Consider the following 19,990-nt stretch of genomic DNA (forward strand, 5'->3'; position numbering starts at 1 on the left):
GTACATTTTTTATTTTATTCCATTATTTCCTAAATCCTTATAACCTGTTGAATTATAGGCTGTTTTATATCCCTTGGCACCATTTTAGCGCTGGCACGCTGCATGATTTTTTTTTTAATGTAAAGTACTTCAATTTAAGCCACTAACTTTAGAAAATAAGAAAATTTGGAAGTGGCATGGTGTATGACATTCCTGTGTCAGTGTATTTTCTATGAAGCCTGTTTTTCTTAAATTTTTAGATCCTATGCATAACTAATATATTGCTGTATGATTAGTTTTCCAAACTTTCAAGAAAAATTCAAAAGGTCAAAAAATTTTTGGTGCTATTGACGAGGCAGTAGGTTTATCATTCTCTTTGGGGGATTATCAGTCTAATTTTCTGTTCTTTTTTTTCCCGTGTTAGGGAAGCTCACATTAAATATATCAACTAGTTTATGTCAGGAACATTTCAGTGCTTATTGTCAACAATTTAAGGAAAGACTGATGGGACTGAAAAGTGAAGAAAAATTACAATTTTTCTAAGGAATTGTCTGTGACATAATAAATTATCAACTTTGAACTTTATGACTAGGGTCTGTATAACTTGGCAAAGTCTGGAAGGGTATTACCAGGAACTTTGCTGGATGAAATTCAAGTTCTCATATTTTGAGAATCCATCATTAGAGACAAGATTTAATCCTTCTTCTCAATCTAGTGTTTACCAGAGAGGACATGCTAAGTGCTTTTTAAAAAAAAAAGATGGAGACCACACTATTTCCTATAGTGCCTCTAAAGCACCAGTGAAGTTTAAGGAGAGACTGCATCTCGTTATAAAGATAAAAGTTCCATGAAAGTATTTGTAACTGGCAAATGTTTTTTGAAATAAGTGATACAGTCCAGGTTAAGAACATGAGATGTGGGGCTAAACAGACCACTTATTAGCTCTTATGTGACCTTAGATTATCTTAGTTTTTTCACAGGTAAAATGAAGATAATTTCTACTTAACCAAATTATAAGGATAAATGAGATAATACGCGATGTGCTTAGGAAACTGTCTGGCACAGAATAAGCATTTAATAAATTATAGCCTTTACTGTTATTTATGTTAATATTATTGGCATTGATGGCGAGATAGGCCTTTGTGAGGAAAGATTGCAGACAGAGGGGAACAGCATGAGCCAAATCATAAAATCTAAAGAACAGCAGTGTTTTAGTCATTATCAGTAGGGGAGAACGGGATAAGGCTAGAATAGTACTTTGTACAATCGGTATTGCACAGGCTTTAGGGGCCAAGGTAAAGAGTTCGGTCTTGATTTAATAGATGAATTTTTAGGAAGATTAATTTTAAAGGTTTGCATGATGGAAAAGAACAGGGATGGAGACTAATAAAACTACCATTTAGTACACTATGCCAGGTACCACACTGAGGGATTTGTATACCTTATCTCCTTTAGCCCTCACTACAACCCTATGAAGTACTTTTATCCCTATTTTATAGTGAGGAATTCAACTGTCAGATTATACTGCCAGCAAGTGCCATATTTGAGGCTTTGAGTCCAGATCATTCTTAACAATCACACCATAACTGTAAGACCATTTAGAAGGTGCAGTTTTGACTTTATTAGTTCAGTAAACTAACAAATTGGCTATTTTATTTTATAAATTACTGTTTCCCTCCCAACCAAGGACTTTTCCTAGTTGATCTACCTAGTTATCCAGATAAGCTTTCTCAAATTACAGAAGGAACTTGAAGACATAAGAGCCATTGTTTTAGTCTAGTGATTTTCTTCATTTCACTCAATCCTGTTGGATCCGCTTAGAGAAAAGTCTGTTTGTTAGCTTCTCTAGACTCATATAAAACCCATAAGCCTCAGAGAGAATTTCAGACTCCTTAAAATAATATTACTTTAGGAATAGAAAAACTATAAAAGTTTAGAGGGGGAAAATGCCAGTTACTGTTTAAAATCTGGCCAAAAGGGCTGCTATAAATATTAATGTTAAAATGGACTTTAGAAGTCATATAGATCAGCTCTTTTATTTTATAGATGAGGGAACTGAGGCGCAAGGTCATAGAACCACTAATAAAATATACTATCGTAATAATTAAACTGTGCTTATGTCTTACAAGATTGAGGTATTCTGCCAATAAAATTGAATTGTGGTGATCTTTTCCAAAATTATAGAAAATAACAATTAATATGCTCTTCTCACCTTAAACTTTGTTTATAAATGTTTTATACATTGATTACTTCAATGAATATTAATGGAAAACTTAATACAGCAACTTGAGTATATGATTATTTGTTCAGTAACTTGGGTTTTTTTTCCTATATGTGAATTTATGGTTATGATTTCATATAGTCAATTTTTACTTATATGAATTTTCTTAATTCCTGTGATGTTATACTGCTAAGGCATCAACCCTCAAGTACTCTGCCTGTTGAAGACTTGAGAACCACTGCCTTATAATACATGGATCTCTTAGATTTATCAACTAATGTCTTAAATTAAAAGTGCTTTTCTCCCAAGTTTATAAATAAATCACTACTTCACTGAGATGAAAGAGGTAAGGTTACTTACCTCAGAAACATTTTCGTTTTTGGTGCAATGTCTGAATTAATACTTAAATATGTATATTTTATATAGGAGATTTACAATTGTAATTGACTGTGATATACTTCAATATTATATTAGCCAAAAACTATTAAATACTCATACCTAATTAACTTGAATATGTATTTTAAAAAAATCACTTGTATACAAACTTAGGCTTAGACTTAACTACCAAAAGTCGAAAAGAAGCATTTAGAAATCAGTTTTGTGTATTTTTAAATATGCATCCTTTTGTTTTTTTAATGGTTAACCCAGAATTAAGAGTTGCATATTCACACAGACCAGGAACATCTCAGAGAGTAATTGGTAAGAGCTGAGTCCTGCTGAATAACATTCTCTGCCTTCCTCTGTTGACATGTAACGTCTTTGAGGTCAGCTCCAATAGCTGCCAGTAACCAGAAAGTTAAGGTGAGCCAGAAGTAGATGAGCCTACCCCAGGCAGCTTCCTATATCAGTGGAAGATTTTTTTCTTGTCTCAGCTTAAATATGTATAAAATATAAGCACGTTTAAATTTTTAGACAGTGTTAGGAAGAGTACCACAAGATATACTTTGCTGTAATATATGGATCTATATTCTTACAGAAATCAAAGTTCTTAACACTGAGAATTTTTCTTTAAAAGATGGAGGCAGGGCTTCCCTGGTGGCACAGCGGTTAAGAATCTGCCTGCCAATGCAGGGGACACGGGTTCGAGCCCTGGTCAGGGAAGATCCCACATGCCGCGGAGCAACTAAGCCCGTAAGGCCACAACTAAAGGAAGCCCACGCGCAGCAACGAAGACCCAACGCAGCCATAAATAAATAAATAAATATTTATTTTTTTAAAAAAAAAAAAGATGGAGGCAGTTTGATATGTATGACCTGTAGAAGAATTATTCCCTTTTTGTAAAATTTTAATAGAATTAGAATATGGAAATTGTACTTTCCTTTTTGAAATTGGAAATTATAAGCATAACGATTGGTAATTTATTAGATGTGATAGGAGTAACAATATAGGCAATGGGGATTTTTATCATTTTGGAATTTTTTGACCCCCAGAAATATCACATGCTGCTTTGCAGATGTTAACTGACTATAGCAATTAGATCATCTAGTCAACTTAAGTCATTTTATTATCTTTGATTTTATGGATGTTTTTGTAATAAATTTCATGTAATAAATTTCATGACTGAATGAAGTTAACTGTAACTTCCAGCATTCAGCAATCTAGATTTTTTTCCCTACATTTCCACCCGTCAGCTCAGGAAGAACTAATACGGGCTATAAAGTCTTGCCCTATCCTTTAATTTAGAATAAATAGTAATAAAAGCTTTATATATGAATTAGATATCTTAAGATTGAATCATTTTAAACCTAGAAATGGAAGCTGTCAATAGAAAGGAATATTAATTTATTTTCTTCTAAAGCAGAAAAAATTATAAGGCAAATTAACGTTTAAATTCAGATTTTTATGCATAGCATAATGTTGATATGTAGAGAAGACAACATTCTGGTTAAGGAAAGGTCAATAATTTATATTTATGGCTCTGGAAGTGTATCATGGAAAAGGTGGTTTCAAATGGTAGTGACCTAAGATGTTCTAATGTCAAAATATTTATTATGACAGTCGACCTTCCAGAATTCAAATAAAAATATCCCGTCTACTTCCACTGTTTCCAAAGTGGGAAGTTCATTTTATTCTTTAGTTTTAAAACTGTAAAGAAAAGAGTTGGATCTTCCCAATACCTTTTCTAATAGCATTAGTGACTTTAGGCAGGCAAGGTATGTCATCTTGACCTTTTTCTCCATTTCTAACATGAGAAAGAGAATACCTCTTTAACTTTCCAGAATTTTTGTACAGATCAAATTAAATAACATTTGGAAAGCCATTCTGGAAACTCAAAACATTGTAAACCTACAGATAATAATGGCACTATTTTGTGTAAGATTTTCATAGTGTGACTTTTCAGAGTGGAGAAGTTTTATTTACATTTGTAATGTCTTTTCCTAGGGACTTTTTCAAGGACTTTACTTTTACTGTCTATTTCCTATCTTCTGCCCCCAGTGAGACTGATTAATCTTTCCTTCATTAGTTCTTTCTATATGCCAGGCACTATGGAAAGTATTGACGGTTCTAAGTCTCCACCTTTGAGGAACTCATAATCTAGTAGCAGAGAAACATGTGTTTTTTAAATTACATCATGGTACCATTCCAAAAATCCCCCAAATCATCGTTTAGACAAAACTATAGTGTGTCTCAATTATCTAGAGCAACACTGTCAAACAGAACTTCCTGCAATAATGAAAATGTAGTAGCCAGTAATTGTATGTGGCTGTTGAGTTCTTGAAATGTGGCTGGTATGGCTGAGGAACTGAATATTTTAATTAATTTAAATTTCAATAGCCACACATAGGCTTGGGTGAGCTGGTTCCTCTCCAGTCCTGGTGGCTGCCAAACAGTGCTAACCAGCCATTGTCCAGTTGTACTAAACCATGGGAGGTAAGCATGTTCCCACACAAGTTAATGGGCCCCTGATGATTTAGAGTTAAAAATACATTGTACAATAATTCTACTCATTCTAGCTTTATACACTGAGAATTTGGGTTTTTTTGTTTGTTTTTTTTCTTATAACATTGTAGTTTGGACCAGAAAATCCCTTCAGAACACAGCAAATGGCTGCCCCTAGAAATATGCTTTCTGGATATGCTGAACCAGCCCACATCAATGATTTTATGTTTGAACAGCAAAGAAGAACTTTTGCCACATACGGTAAGATGATACGCGAGTTTCAGGTTAAACCTTATTAGAAGTGAGGTGTGTGTGTGTGTGTGTGCGCGCGCAATGATCAATTTTATCTTCTGGCTTTTTAAATTTATTAACCTGGATTCCTTAAAAGGGTAGTATGTTTTCTTATACACATCTATAAATATTTATACAAATAGGAAGGTGCACTAATATTTTTAGCTGTCATTCTAAATCTGTTCTGATTTCTGAGTACTAGAAATATTCTGTGGTCTTAAAAACAGAACATTCTCTGTTGTACTTTTTTTTTTTTTTTTTTGCGGTACGCGGGCCTCTCACTGTTGTGGCCTCTCCCGTTGCGAACACAGGCTCTGGATGCGCAGGCTCAGCGGCCATGGCTCACGGGCCCAGCCGCTCCGCGGCATGCGGGACCCTCCCGGACCAGGGCACGAACCCGCGTCCCCTGCATCAGCAGGCGGACTCTCAACCACTGCGCCACCAGGGAAGCCCTCTCTGTTGTACTTTTTAATGAACACTTGTTGTTGAATGACTGTTGCATGTAGACTGCTATTGAAATTGGTAAATAACCGGATAGTGTTAAGAGGTATATTTTTATCTTCTTATGTACTAGTTGACTTAACTCTCTTTCTCAGATTTTATCTCTGAAAAGTTTTCTGTTGATTACTGAGGGTTATCAGGAAATGGAATGGCCACAAATTCATTGCGTAAAATAATTATATCCTATCGGTGGGATTTGAGAAAGTTAATGTGCATACAAGGCTGGGGATCCCCTCTACAAGAAGATGGTCTTTATAAAAATGTCCTTGCTCATGGTTCCACAGACCATAGGTCTGGTCACTTATATCAGCTTTGTCCATATTTGGTAGTGCCTTTTCTTTCTCTTCCCATAATCTACATCTGTAGTTGACAGACACACTGATCACCTTCTGCTTTGAAGAGCTTTTTGGTAGGGTGGGTGAGCAAAGTAACTGAGAATGTTTTTATGCCTGTTGTAGTTGTGATCTTTATGAATTAATTATTTATGCTGATGTTCTCTTCCCCAAAGAGTAACTGAAAAAGAAAACTTTGAACTTTTTTAACAAGAGATTTAATAATCACATTTTTAGACATCAGCAACATTGTCTCTCTTATTTTCATTTAGTTTTCTTTGCAGTTAAAATTCTAATACCTCCTCCTTTTATTTCTTATAGGATTTTTTTAAAGTTCTAAACAGATTTTTCTGTCCTATCTATGATTAACTTCCATTATTATAAGATAGCACCCAAAATAAAGTTAAGAAAGCAGTATCATGGGAAATGTTATGTATTCGGTAATGCTTTTTAATAGCGATTGTTTTCACTAAAAAATAACATAAACCAATTTTAAACATTTAGGAAAGAGAAGAAAAAGGTTACCTATAATCCCACTATACTAAAATATCTACTTTTAGTAGATATTTTATTCCTCCAAGTCTTTTTTATTATACATATTTGTATTACAGTGCTGTAATCCTTCTAAACTGAAAATTTTGCAACTTTTTAATTCAATATTCTATCATAAGCATTTTTCAATGTTACTTTATAATCTCAAAACTTATTATTTTTAAGCACTATGTAACATCCACTGATGGGTTTATATTACAATTTACATAATTATTCTAATGTTAGAAAATTACTTTTTTCTAGTTTTTAGTGAGCCATGCAAACTGATTCATCGTGAATTAGTTTAGAGGTTTAGTACAGATAGTCTTATTTATTTATCCACAATATGTTCTTGGAAACTGGTTGTAAAATGATTGACATATATTAAATTATATTTCACTGTGGCTAGGTTATAATTGACTTAACAGGTGCCAAAAGTCATAGCAAAGACTTTATACCTCTGAAATCTCCTAAAAGAGTTCAGTGACACTTCCAGTCCAATAAAATGGTTATAAATGCATTGTACCCATTGATTGTATAAGGGATCCCATGTAAATCTAAAGTATATGTGCATTACATAAAAATCAATTCTATTGCATCATGAATTTATTATATCCTAGCCTATAATAAAATGGACTTTTAAAGACTCTGCAGGGTTATTTTTAGACTTTAGAAGGAAAGGCCTTAAGCAATATTTTAGGTAGCTTAAATCTTTAAAACAAAATAAAACAGGTGAAAAAACTATCCTATCGCATTGAAAGCTATTCAGTTGGCTTTAGACCCAGGTTCAGAAACAGCTTACTTGGAAAAATAATAGCTGGTATTTTTTGCCTCTTCCATTAAGAGGGCGTGGACTAGAACAAAGATTGAACTATTTAGTGAGTCAAAGACATAAAAAAGGAATGTGGGGTATATACTATGTTAGGTGGCCTGGAATAAAAGGAGTAGCCACTTGCAAATTAAGTAATGTATGTCTGTCTCCCTTATGAGAATCGTAGAACTGAGAACCATTTATCTGAACTTAAATAAACAAGTTAACCAACCTCAAGTTTAGCAGTCTTTTTTTCTTTACCCCCAAGTACTAAGCAAGTATAGCTTCTGTTAATTTAAAAGTCTTATTTTCTCATAGAAAGTTCTTGTCTAGCTTCTGATAGTAATTCCTATCTGAGTTTTTCCTCTCACTCTTACACATGGAATGTAATGCTATGAGACCTTTCTGTTACCTTCTGATTTGCAAAGTACCAGGGAGCAAACCTTCCTTATATCTTGTATAAGACACAAGACATGTCTCTCTTACCTACGAGACATGAAGGAGATGGCACAGGAATTCAGCTTTTTTTAAATTATTTTATTTATTATTTTTGGCTGCGTTGGGTCTTCGTTGCTGCGCACGGGCTTTCTCTAGTTGCAGCAAGCCGGGGCTTCTCATTGCGGTGGCTTCTCTTGTTGCGGAGCATGGGCTCTAGGCACGCGGGCTTCAGTAGTTGTGGCACATGGGCTCAGTAGTTGCAGCTCGCGGGCTCTAGAGCGCAGGCTCAGTAGTTGTAGCGCACGGACTTAGTTGCTCCGCGGCATGTGTGATCTTTCCAGACCAGGGATCAAACCCGTGTCCCCTGCATTGGCAGGCGGGTTCTTAACCACTGTACCACCTGGGAAGTCCAGGAATTCATCTAAGTCTCATATTTATCACTCTATAACTCTGCTGGGATATAGAACACTGATCCTACTTTTCTAACCATTTTTAAATGGTTATAGCAGTGTTATAATCTAAGTGTATTATTTTACTTAGTTTATCACAGCCACCTCTATTCCTTAATCTGTAAAGGCAGTCTCCTTTACTGTATCATCCCATTTACTTATGCTACAGTTTTGCTTTTAGCTCCCATTTATCATGTTTGTCCTGAGTTCTTAGTCTCTCAATGGTTTGTATGAATTCTTTTGTCCTGTTCTCCTCCCTTTTTGTCTTGGGTTTCTGGCCTGTTCCCTTACTGGTCTTCCTTGGGGATTCTCAGTAAGGTTTCTCCCCTTTGTCCTCCTTTCACTCATGATTTTCTCCACACCAGTCTATGAAAGTGGAAAATTTTAAATAGACACGTTTAAGCTGATTCACTTCATTGTACAGCAGAAACTAACACAACATTGTAAAGCAAGTATACTCCAGTAAAAAAAATTTTTTTAATTAATAAACACATTTAGTTTCACCACACTCATTATTAACTGAGTTTTAACTTCAATATTAACTCTTTATTAAACCCTTTTATTAACATTTTTTAACATCTTTATTGGAGTAGAATTGCTTTACAATGGTGTGTTAGTTTCTGCTTTACAACAAAACGAATCAGTTATATATATACATATGTTCTCATATCTCTTCCCTCTTGCGTCTCCCTCCCTCCCACCCTCCCTATCCCACCCCTCCAGGCGGTCACAAAGCTTTTATTAACATTTTTAAATGATTTTTTAAAATACTCTGCTGAATGAAGATGTCATAATTTATGAAAAAATTCTTGTATCATTTAGATTGCAAGTTGGTTCTAGTTTTCATTATTTAAAATGTGGTGATGTATATTTTAAGCTGCAGTAAAATGCTTTTTAAAATGTGGTAGTGAATTTGTTTGTGCATAAAACTTTATGGGTTGTTTTTCGTTATTAAGATGAATCTCCAGAAGTGGATCTAAGAATGTAAATGTTTTTAAAACTTTTGTTATATATTGTCAAATTGTTTTCCAAAAGAATTCTCCCAACTTTTACTGCCACCACCATGTATAAAAATCCTACTTTTCCTTACTCAAGATCCATATGATTGTTTTTCCTTTGTTTATTTGATAGTCAAAATATTGTATTTCTTTATTTTAACTTTATCCTTTTGGATTACTAGTGAGGTTTGAAGGTTTTTTCATATATTTGTAATCATTCTTTTGCAAATTGTTTAGTCTCTTCTCATTTACCTATTGAGACATTAATATTACTAATCTTAAGAATCTAACAATAAAACTAATATTATTAGAGCCATTTCAAGTAAAACTACAAAGAAAGAAAGTAAACACTGGGAATTCCCTCGTGGTCCAGTGGTAAAGAATCTGCCTTCCAATGCAGGGGACACAGGTTCGATCCCTGGTCAGAGAACTGAGATCCCACATGCCGCAGGGCAACTAAGCCCATGCGCCACTACTAATGAGCTTGCGCACCTCAACAAGAGACCCCGCATGCCACAAACTACAGAACCCACGTGCTCTGAAGCCCCCTCACCACTACTACAGAGCCCACGTAACCTGCAGCCCACACGCCACAACTAGAAAGATGCCTGCGCACCACAATGAAGAGCCAGCACGCTGCAATGAAAGATCCTGTGTACTGCAACTAAGACCCGACACAGCCAAAAAAATAAAGAAAATAAATTTAAAAATTTTTTAAAAAGTGAACAGTAATTCTATTAAAAAGATAAAATGGAAAATAAGCTTCAGAAAGATAGATAAGAATATTTCAGAACTTAAATATAGATATATTCACTTATTTGAGACATAGGTTGGTAGAAAACTAATTGGACTAAAATTCTGTAGTGTTAGAGTTATATCTTGTTCTGTTGCTGGCTAACTTCTAGTAAGACATTTATCAATAGATAAATATTTAACATCCCTTATTAGTAAAGGGAAAATACTATTATCCCCTAATTACCTGGGTGGGAGGCAGTAGTGGTAATGGTGACAGTGGCAGTAAAGATTTTACCGCAGAGGGTGTGCAGAAGGAGGAGAACATAAGTTCCTTTCCTCAGAAGAAGAGGAAATTCCAGGCCAGATGAGCTGGCAATTGGTGCTTACACAGAGACCATAAGAAGAACCAGAGTTCTCCCTTCCCTCTCTGCCTCCTACACCATCTCCCTAAACACATAATGCAACGCCATTTGTGTAGATATATATCTCCTTCAAGACAGAATTACATTTTAGATAAATTTTTATGGTTGAGATGGGGATTTTTAACTTAGGGTATGTTTAAATTTTACATGAGCCTTATGAAGTCTCATTTTAGAAAAATAATTTATAGAACACTAAACACTATTCTCTATGTCAAAGAGATGAAAGATAAAATAACTCATGGGATTTGAACCTGTGATTTCAGAGGTTGCAAAGCTGCTTTCTGCCATCAAGCTCTCTCCTCAGGCCAAGAACATATTTTAATACTAAAAAAAAAAACTATATGCAAATGAGCTAATACCTAGGTGGTTGGTTCAGTGTTAGCGTATTATGAGGGTGAGTTGAATACCTACGTGCTTAGCTTGTCTGAAAAGTATGTTTAATGACAAATCTTTTTCTTTTTCCCAGAAGAAGTTCCCTTTAATCTTCAGCTGGAAAATTAAAATGTAAATAAATAAATAAGAAAATTTAATTGTTAGCTACATTCACTAGAATGTACCGCTAAAGAAAAATGCGCAAGTACTCTTATGTAGTATTTCATGCTTGTTCACATGGGTTGTAGGCCATAGACTGATTTAATGATCTAGCTCTCTTTTGTGAATATACTGGATTATTACTAAAACTGATTTTACCAAACATTTATTGAAGAAAAACTGATTTCAGTTAATACAGACTTTCTTTCCTGTAGAAAGAAAATTGAAGAAAATTTGAAGAATTGAATTGAAGAAAAACTGATTTCAGTTAATACAGACTTTCTTTCCTGAAGTTCCCATAGACCACTGAAGACTACATTTATATGTAGCTACACACTCTAGCTGAAGGAGTACATAAATATGCTAATAGATATCCTTACTGCTCTTACCAAAGAAATATAAATAATGATTTATGAAGTAGAAATATACTATTTTTACATTGGGAGGGAAGACTATCTTTACTGAGAATAGCATTTGCAAAATAATAGCTAAATTTTATGTAATTCTTCTTACCCTATTTCTTTTTTAAATTATTTAAAAGTTTATATAACTTGATAAACTAAACCATGCATTATCTGTTACCAAAAATAAAAAGATTTCTAAACTCCTGAATGTATGATATACGTATATTTTTAAGCTCTTAGAAAATTTAAGACTAAAGTTTGATATTTTGGCCTAACGGGCTGTTAGTAATGTAATGTCAATATGCTAGATTCATCTGTTCTACTGAAGTCATTCATTGTCCAGCCTGAGATTTGGGTTAATGATTCTAAATAGAAACATAGCTCATGAAAGAAGGATTAGTCCTCAGAGTAACAGTGGACAGTTGAATGTGATAAAGTAAAGTGATAACTCTTTTGGAGATAAGCTCAGAGAGATCCAACACAATGAAAGGTCTTTGAAATTATCTTGCACAAGCAACTTTACAATCGAAAATTTGGTTTGCTTGTGATAGAATTATTGGTGTGTACATCCTGATGATAAAGGAAGCTGTAATACTTTCAGAACATAAGGAAGAAATAAAGTCACAAGAAAACAAACAAAAAAAGAGACCATTTTCAGCATCTGGGAAGGAAAATGTAAAATGAGTAAGTGTGTATAGAATCAAAATGAATTGTAAATGGAAAAAAATGGAGTCAGTAATTTGTACTTTGCTCCTTTCAGGTTATGCCTTGGACCCTTCATTAGATAACCATCAAGTGTCTACTAAGTATATTGGTTCTGTAGAAGAAGCGGAAAAAAATCAAGGTAATTTATTTGAAATATCAATATTTAATATCAAATATATATACCTATACTTATTGGTTGTAGATTGACTTTGGACAGTAGGGAAAAACTAGTATGTAATTTATCTCTTGATTTTTTTTTTTTTAAGTTGAGACAATAGTGGGATATAGTTTAGAGCAATGTATAGAAATATTAGTTTGGAGCTTGCTTTTGCCACTTACTAGGTGTGCAACCTTGTAAGGAAGATAGTCGTACCTGTAGTGGCGGGGTTGGGGGGTGGGGAGTGATTTCTTGGCACAGTTCCAGTCCTGTGGAAATCATTCAAGAAATGAAAACTAATGTATATCTGATTTTAGCAGTTTATTTCTCAACACTAATGTCAAGCTCCATTTTAAGAGAGCAGAAAAAAATCTCATCGTGCATGTCTGTGGAGATTGTCTTTCAAGGGTTGCTTTGAAGTCTGAGTTTGAATATGTGTTTTAAAACATATGTTTATACTTGTATTCATTTTGTACTTATTTTAAGACAAAGCATCATACTCTAAATGCTAACTTGCCACAAAGCTCATTGGCCCCTTGGAATCTTATCCATAAAATGTTCGATAGAAAAAGAGTATGCTGTTTGTACGAAGGCACTTAGTAACTCTAGAGCCTATATCAGGGGTCCCCAACACCCAGGCCACAGACAGGTGCTGGTACGTGGCCTGTTAGGAACCAGGCTGCACAGCAGGAGGTGAGCAGTGGGCGAATGAGCAAAGCTTCATCTGTATTTACAGTCACTCCCCATCGCTTGCATTACCACCTGAGCTCCACCTCCTATCAGGTCAGCGGTGACATTAGAGTCTCATAGGAGCACGAACCCTACTGTGAACTGCGCATGTGAGGGATCTAGGTTGTGCGCTCCTTATGAGACTCTAATGCCTGGTGATCTGAGATGGAGCTGAGGCAGTGATGCTAGCGCTGGGGAGCGGCTGCAAATACAGACTATCATTAGCAGAGAGGTTTGACTTCACAGAGACCATAATAAATCAACTGCTTGCAGACTCATATCAAAACCCTATCAGTGAGTGGCAAGTGAAAACAAGCTCAGGGCTCCCACTGATTCTGCATTATGATGAGTTGTATAATTATTTCATTATATATTACAGTGTAATAATAATAGAAATAAAGTGCACAATAAATGTAATGCACTTGAATCATCCCCAAACCATCCCCACCCTCCCACCCCCCGGTCCATGGAAAAATTTTCTTTCACAAACCAGTCCCTGGTGCCAAAAAGGTTGGGAACCACTAGCCTATATGATGGTTTATGAGCTAGATTGTTGTTAAAATAGGATTTTAACAACCTTTTGTTATAACACAGCTTAAAGGAAACTGATTTGAATTAATATAGGTTAAGCTTTTCTCTTTGTTAGACCTCTACAAGCTACATCTTTATGTAGCTAGATTCTCAGTTAGCAGTTAAATTTTGACTGACTCCCGTAAACCTTTCTTTTTCCAATTTAATGACTACACACAGCATGCCACCTCCTACTGATCAAATGAGAATCCCAACCAGAAACATCCTCTTTCCTCTTTTCTTCTTACTGTTAAGATTTATGGTATTAGAGGTCAAGTTTAGATTGAGATCACCTGGAAGAAGTACCAGATTCTTGTGAAACCTTCTTTAATTTATATTGTTGCATTACAATACAGTGAAGCAAGTGAAGCAAGGAAAAGTTATTATTTAATGTAATTTTATCTAATTCAGCTTTTGAATGAGAAATTTTAGCTTATTCTTGCTTTCAAAGGTAACTTTATCATTATTCAGCATTATTAAATTGCTATGTTTCTTTCAAAAAGTGGTAAAATCTACTGATAAAGATCTGTGATTAATTAAAAAGATTGTGTACCACTGCAGGATTACATACCTGGGTCTTTTCTTCCTTCACATATACTAGAATTTGCAACATATTGCAGTGTTAGAAAGCTGCTTTGCCCAGAAGGTTGAGTCTCTTTTTATATAGCATGAGTTGGTGTATCTTGATTCATGTAGGTTTCGTTTTGTGTTTTAAATATTTTGTGTTTATAAATATATATAAATATATACATTGCTGTTTCTTTAGAAAATATCCATATTTATGATCTCTGCTTTTTTGTTTTTAATATAGGTTTAACTGTGTTTGAAACTGGTCAGAAGAAAATAGAAAAGAGGAAAAAATTCAAAGAAAATGATGCATCTAATATTGATGGTTTCTTGGGACCGTGGGCAAAATATGTGGATGAAAAAGATGTAGCCAAACCTTCAGAAGTAAGCTGTGATGTTTTTCATTGCCAATTCAGGTGTCTGCTATGTCTCTATGAAGGATACCTATATTAATAAACGAGGTTTCCTTAGAGAACCAAATGACTCATCAGAATTTCTCTGCCTTAGATAGAGAAAATACAATAATTCCTTTGTTTCTCTTTGGAATAATTTTTGTTTATATTTTTCTGATTTATTATCTTCCATACTTTTTAATTAAAATACAATATTGAACAATTTTTAATAAAAATCACCTTGATAATACTATTAAGGTGCTATGGTAGCTGATTTTCTGATGCCAGATATTCAGATAGTAATTACAGAATCAGCCTTTCTATGATTTTAGAATTCATGATGGGTTTTATTTATTAATTTATTTTAAAATTTTAACAAAGTAGTATGTCTATTTTTTTTCATAATATTATGAAGTTTATAAAGTAAAACTATAAAACCCTACTTGCCCCTCTCCACCTCCTAATCCTACTGTCTCTATGAGCCAGTCACTGTTCTAGGTCATAGGGATATAGCAGTGGAAAAGATTAAGAAAATCGCATCCTCATGAAGCTTACATTCTAGCTGTATCTCACATCCAATTATCTCAGTAATACATATATGCTGCTCTTTATTTATTTTGACTTCTCAGTTATTATAAGGATTTACTACTACCCCACCTTGCTTTTACTGCTTCTCCCACAAAAGTCGTGTCACAAATCTGTAGTCACTGCTTATATCCTTATGACTATTAAAAGCTGTTTACTGAAGAACATCATCTACTAAAATTCACTGTCTTTTCTGGTACTAGATTTTCTAATTGCCTCATTTTTTCACTTACATAATTAGCATAATACATCAAATTACTTTCTAGGTGTCCCAGAAGGATGGGTTTTGTATACAATGAGTTTAGAAGTATTAACTAGTACCCACTGTGTGTTTAGTGCCATTTTGTAGTCTGCCAAAGAGTTGAGATTGTTATCCTGGGAGACATACTTGCGGCTATTGCCTCACCAAAAAAGTGTGCCTCATTATAAAGAATTTACGACCAATGTTGGCCAGGATGGGGTTCTAGAACATCCATTTTAAAAGTTCACTCCTTAATTCCCTTAGGAAGAACAAAAAGAATTGGATGAAATTACAGCAAAGAGGCAGAAAAAAGGCAAACAGGAAGAAGAGAAACCTGGAGAGGAAAAGACAATCTTACATGGTAATATATTTTTTATGCCTCCTCATTTTTATGATAAACTTTCAGATATTTACTCTGTTCACATAATATATGTATTGCCTTTACTAATCAGCTGCTAGAATTCATTTTATTAAGAATTATATTGGACAGTTTGCATCCCAAAGAAATTATAGCAAACCTCTTCTATGTTCTAATTAAAGAGATAGCCACAGATGATTTTTTTTGAAGTGCTAATGAATTTTTTTTTAAAGGTAGATAAAGGAGATTATGGTTCACAGTCTGTTCTTTCCTAAGATAAAGTTGACTCTTTTTGATGTATAACTAGTCTCCCATTTTTTTTTTTTTTTTTTTTTTTTTTTTTGCGGTACACGGGCCTCTCACTGTTGTGGCCTCTCCCATTGCGGAGCACAGGCTCTGGATGCGCAGGCTCAGCGGCCATGGCTCACGGGCCCAGCCGCTCGGCGGCATGTGGGATCTTCCCGGACCGGGGCACGAATCCGTGTCCCCTGCATCGGCAGGCGGACTCTAAACCACTGCGCCACCAGGGAAGCCCTCCCCCAGTCATTTTAACCTTTTGTTTTTAACCCAAGCCAAATATTCTCCAGGTATGATCACAGTTCGTAACTGTTACTAAATAATACTTTAAAAGAATAAACTTTGTTTTTCATGTAAGTGGACTGGAGATTAAGATTCTCATACTTACCTTGATTTGTAGAAGGAAATGCATATTCACCAAAATAAATTATATTCTAAACTCTACCTGGTTCATTAGTAACTAGTTATATTGGGGAAATTATGTAGTGACTACCAGACTAAAAGAATAATTCAGTTCTGATAGTATTGATTATTCTAATGTTATATCACTTATCAAATATATAGGTTTCACGAGGTCACGTTTAGCTTCTCAAGCTCCAGTTTTATCTCCAAGGAGTCTATTTAGTACTGTGGTGCTTGTGGCCATAATAACAATAATAGCCAACATTTATTGAGTACTTACTCTGTGCAGCATGCTACTAAATGCTTTATATATACTATGTCATTTAATTCTCACATGTGACTTTATTGTAAAATCTGGGTTGAAAGTAGAAAAGAGATTGGAAAAAGAACCTGGAAGGACATAAAGGAGGAAAGCAGGGAAAAGGGTAGTTGATATATTTTTGTTTTGTTTTAACTTCCTTCTTATCCTGTTTTGCTTCTGATTCTTTGCCAATGACTCACAAGGCCCAAGTGTTATCTTTTCTTCTCTCGCTGTAATTGTACTGCAGTGGAGTCTTTGTATATGCCACTAAAATGTGTAACTGGATAAAGAAGTAAGAGCTTATTTAAAGGTCTGATATTCTCTCGATATTTAGGGATTCTAAAATACTACCACTAATTGTAAATAATAGCTATGATTTCAGGCAGTTAAATTTTAGCTGACTCTTGGTCTTAACATCATCAGAGTATTTTTACCAAAACCTTGATATGCAACAATATCCCTATGAATAAAATGTTTGTTATTATTTTAAGAATGTAGATTTCATGACTATGGCTTTTATTTGTTCACTGCTTTCTTTTGCCTTCTTGTTTCAGTTAAAGAAATGTATGACTATCAAGGCAGGTCCTATCTTCACATACCTCAGGATGTTGGTGTTAATCTGCGGTCACCTGTGCCACCTGAGAAGTGTTATCTTCCCAAAAAACAAATTCATGTGTGGTCCGGACACACAAAGGTAAGCAAATTGGTTGTTTTTGTTTGTTGTAATGTATAACAGTGACACCAGCATAACTTTTCAGCTATTGATGTGGGACATTCAATATTTCTAGTAAAGATGTAGAGAAGTCAAGATAGAACAGGGAGGTCAAACTGAAGATAAACCGGAGTCAGACTCTGGCGGTACCAACACATATGAGTCACAAGTGAATACTCAGTCTTCAAGGTCATCTGATTGGGCCGTGACATAAGCATTCATGATTTGGTGTCCTATCCCCTTATGGTAGCCCAGGCCTTCGCCTCCAAGTTCCTGCCATAATATTCTTCCTCTTGGGCACCAAGTCAGTGAGTAATGGGCTGATACTAGCACAAAAGCCTCAATAATTTTACCTTAGCAATTAGAGTTATCACACTTCAAAGAAGATTAGATGCTCCCTGGTTTATACACTATGATATTCTTAAACTGATGCAGAGACAAAGACACTTGAAAATTTTGATGTTACTATTCTTTGTCATCTGCACTGTTCCAACTGATAATTTCCAGCTCTTAGCAAAGAGCAAAGGTACTGAGTAAAAGAAGGAAGAGGAGTGAGGGCATTAGTAACATGATTGACCAAGAATTCCCTTGGGTGAGGAAGTCGGTAATGAAGGTTAAAAAAAAATCTTGAAAAGCTTAGCGTCCAAAGGGCTGCTCTTAGAATACTAACGAAGGTTATTCTAGGGTATGATTTTTAGAATGAAGAAAAATAGTAAATTAGGTGGCTTAAAAATACACTGTCTTTCCCTTCTGTTTAATTTTAGCTGAGATTTCAAATGCTTCTGACATAATTTTAATTCCTTTTTACAGGGCGTCAGTGCAGTCAGATTGTTTCCTCTCTCTGGCCATTTGTTGCTGTCTTGTTCCATGGACTGTAAAATTAAGGTGAGTTTTCAGTAACAGAGTAGGAGTGCTACAAAGCTAGTGCTTTGGTTAAATCTATTCGGTTATTATAGATAAATCTGGGTTTGTTAGGCAATTAGAGGCTAATTATTTTCTCTTAAGCCCTGTGAATGCAGCAGTTTATGAACTGCTTCCAAACACGTTGATTCAGATATGGCTTTGTGGTCCAATTGGCTAGGCTCTTTTTTTTTTTTTTAATTTTTTAAAATTTTTATTTATATTTTTTGGCTGCGTTGGGTCTTTGTTGCTATGCGCAGGCCTTCTCGAGTTGAGGTGAGTGGGGGCTACTCTCCGTTGCGGTGCACGGGCTCTAGGCGCACGGGCTTCAGTAGTTGTGGCACACAGGCTCAGTAGTTGTGGCTCACGGGCTCTAGAGCGCAGGCTCAGCAGTTGTGGTGCACGGGCTTAGTTGCTCCGTGGCATGTGGGATCCTCCCGGACCAGGGCACGAACGCGTGTCCCCTGCATTGGCAGGTGGATTCCTAACCACTGCACCACCAGGGAGGCCCTTGGCTAGGCTCTTTGTAAGCTTAGATAGCTGATTAGGACATAATCAATCACATTGGCTTTAGGCACATAAATATTTAATCACCAATAATGCATTTTTATAGAGGTTTTAGATATGTAACTGAGTTCATTTGTTCCTTAGTACCTTAAAGGTAGAGAGGACATGTGATAGAAAACCCATTTTTAGAGAGCAGATAATGTAATTCACCCTTTTTCTTCTAAATGCTAGTAGCAGAATTGCTCCCAGCCTCTTCTCACACTTTTTATAGTCTTGGGAAGGTCCAACTTTAGTTGATGTTCAGCTGTAGAATGTGTGGTAGAAAAACTTATTTGCCAATACATGTCAACTTGAATATGGGAAAGCCTTTTAAAAACTTAAATCTGGAAGCATGGTTTTTATCTTTTTTATGTCTTCTGTGTCTGGATCATTATACTGGTCAATAAATATCAACCCTATAGTGCTCTTGAGTCTTGGAAAGTTGACTCATGAAAATTTTATTCTTTGTAAATAATTCATGGGTAGTAACAACATATAAAGGCAGCTTTTTTTGATGAGAGCAACCATTTAGGCATTTACCTCAACTTAGTGGCTTAAAATGACCGGACAACAGTTTGGAGTAAAAAGACTTATTTCCTTTAACTTGCAGTTTATACAGACTATGTTAATTGAGATTAAGGTCTTCTGTTTGACCAGCATAGAATTTAATTTGTTCACGTCTGTAAACATTTATTAGGTACCTATTATGTGCAAAGGACTGAGGATGAAAAATTGTTTAGGGGCTTCCCTGGTGGCGAGGGGTTAAGAATCCTCCTGCCAATGCAGGGGACACGGTTTCAAGCCCTGGTCTGGGAAGATCCCACATGCCGCAGAGCAACTAAGCCTGTGAGCCACAACTACTGAGCCTGTGCTCTAGAACCCATGAGCCACAACTACTGAGACTGCGTGCCACAGCTACTGAAGCCCACACACCTAGAGCTTGTGCTCGGCAACAAGAGAAGCCACCACAATGAGAAGCTTGCGTACCGCAACGAAGAGTAGCCC

The 19,990-nt window shown here is 35.4% G+C and overlaps 1 protein-coding gene across 1 annotated transcript in view; it reads left to right on the plus strand.

Annotated features, from left to right (window-relative positions):
- The window catches only part of CDC40 (cell division cycle 40), a gene marked incomplete at its 5' end in the record, with an annotated part of 54,769 nt that overhangs the window by 19,397 nt on the left and 15,382 nt on the right, over nucleotides 1-19,990 (plus strand). Inside the window, 6 exons of the mRNA XM_082669199.1 lie at nucleotides 5,212-5,341; nucleotides 12,284-12,367; nucleotides 14,496-14,635; nucleotides 15,734-15,830; nucleotides 17,382-17,521; nucleotides 18,350-18,424. Coding sequence (XP_082525325.1) covers nucleotides 5,212-5,341; nucleotides 12,284-12,367; nucleotides 14,496-14,635; nucleotides 15,734-15,830; nucleotides 17,382-17,521; nucleotides 18,350-18,424 — 666 coding nt within the window. The remainder of the gene's footprint in view (nucleotides 1-5,211; nucleotides 5,342-12,283; nucleotides 12,368-14,495; nucleotides 14,636-15,733; nucleotides 15,831-17,381; nucleotides 17,522-18,349; nucleotides 18,425-19,990) is intronic.

Source organism: Grampus griseus (genome assembly GCF_964374135.1).
Source record: "Grampus griseus genome assembly, chromosome: 13".
NCBI classification, from domain to species: Eukaryota; Metazoa; Chordata; class Mammalia; order Artiodactyla; family Delphinidae; genus Grampus; species Grampus griseus.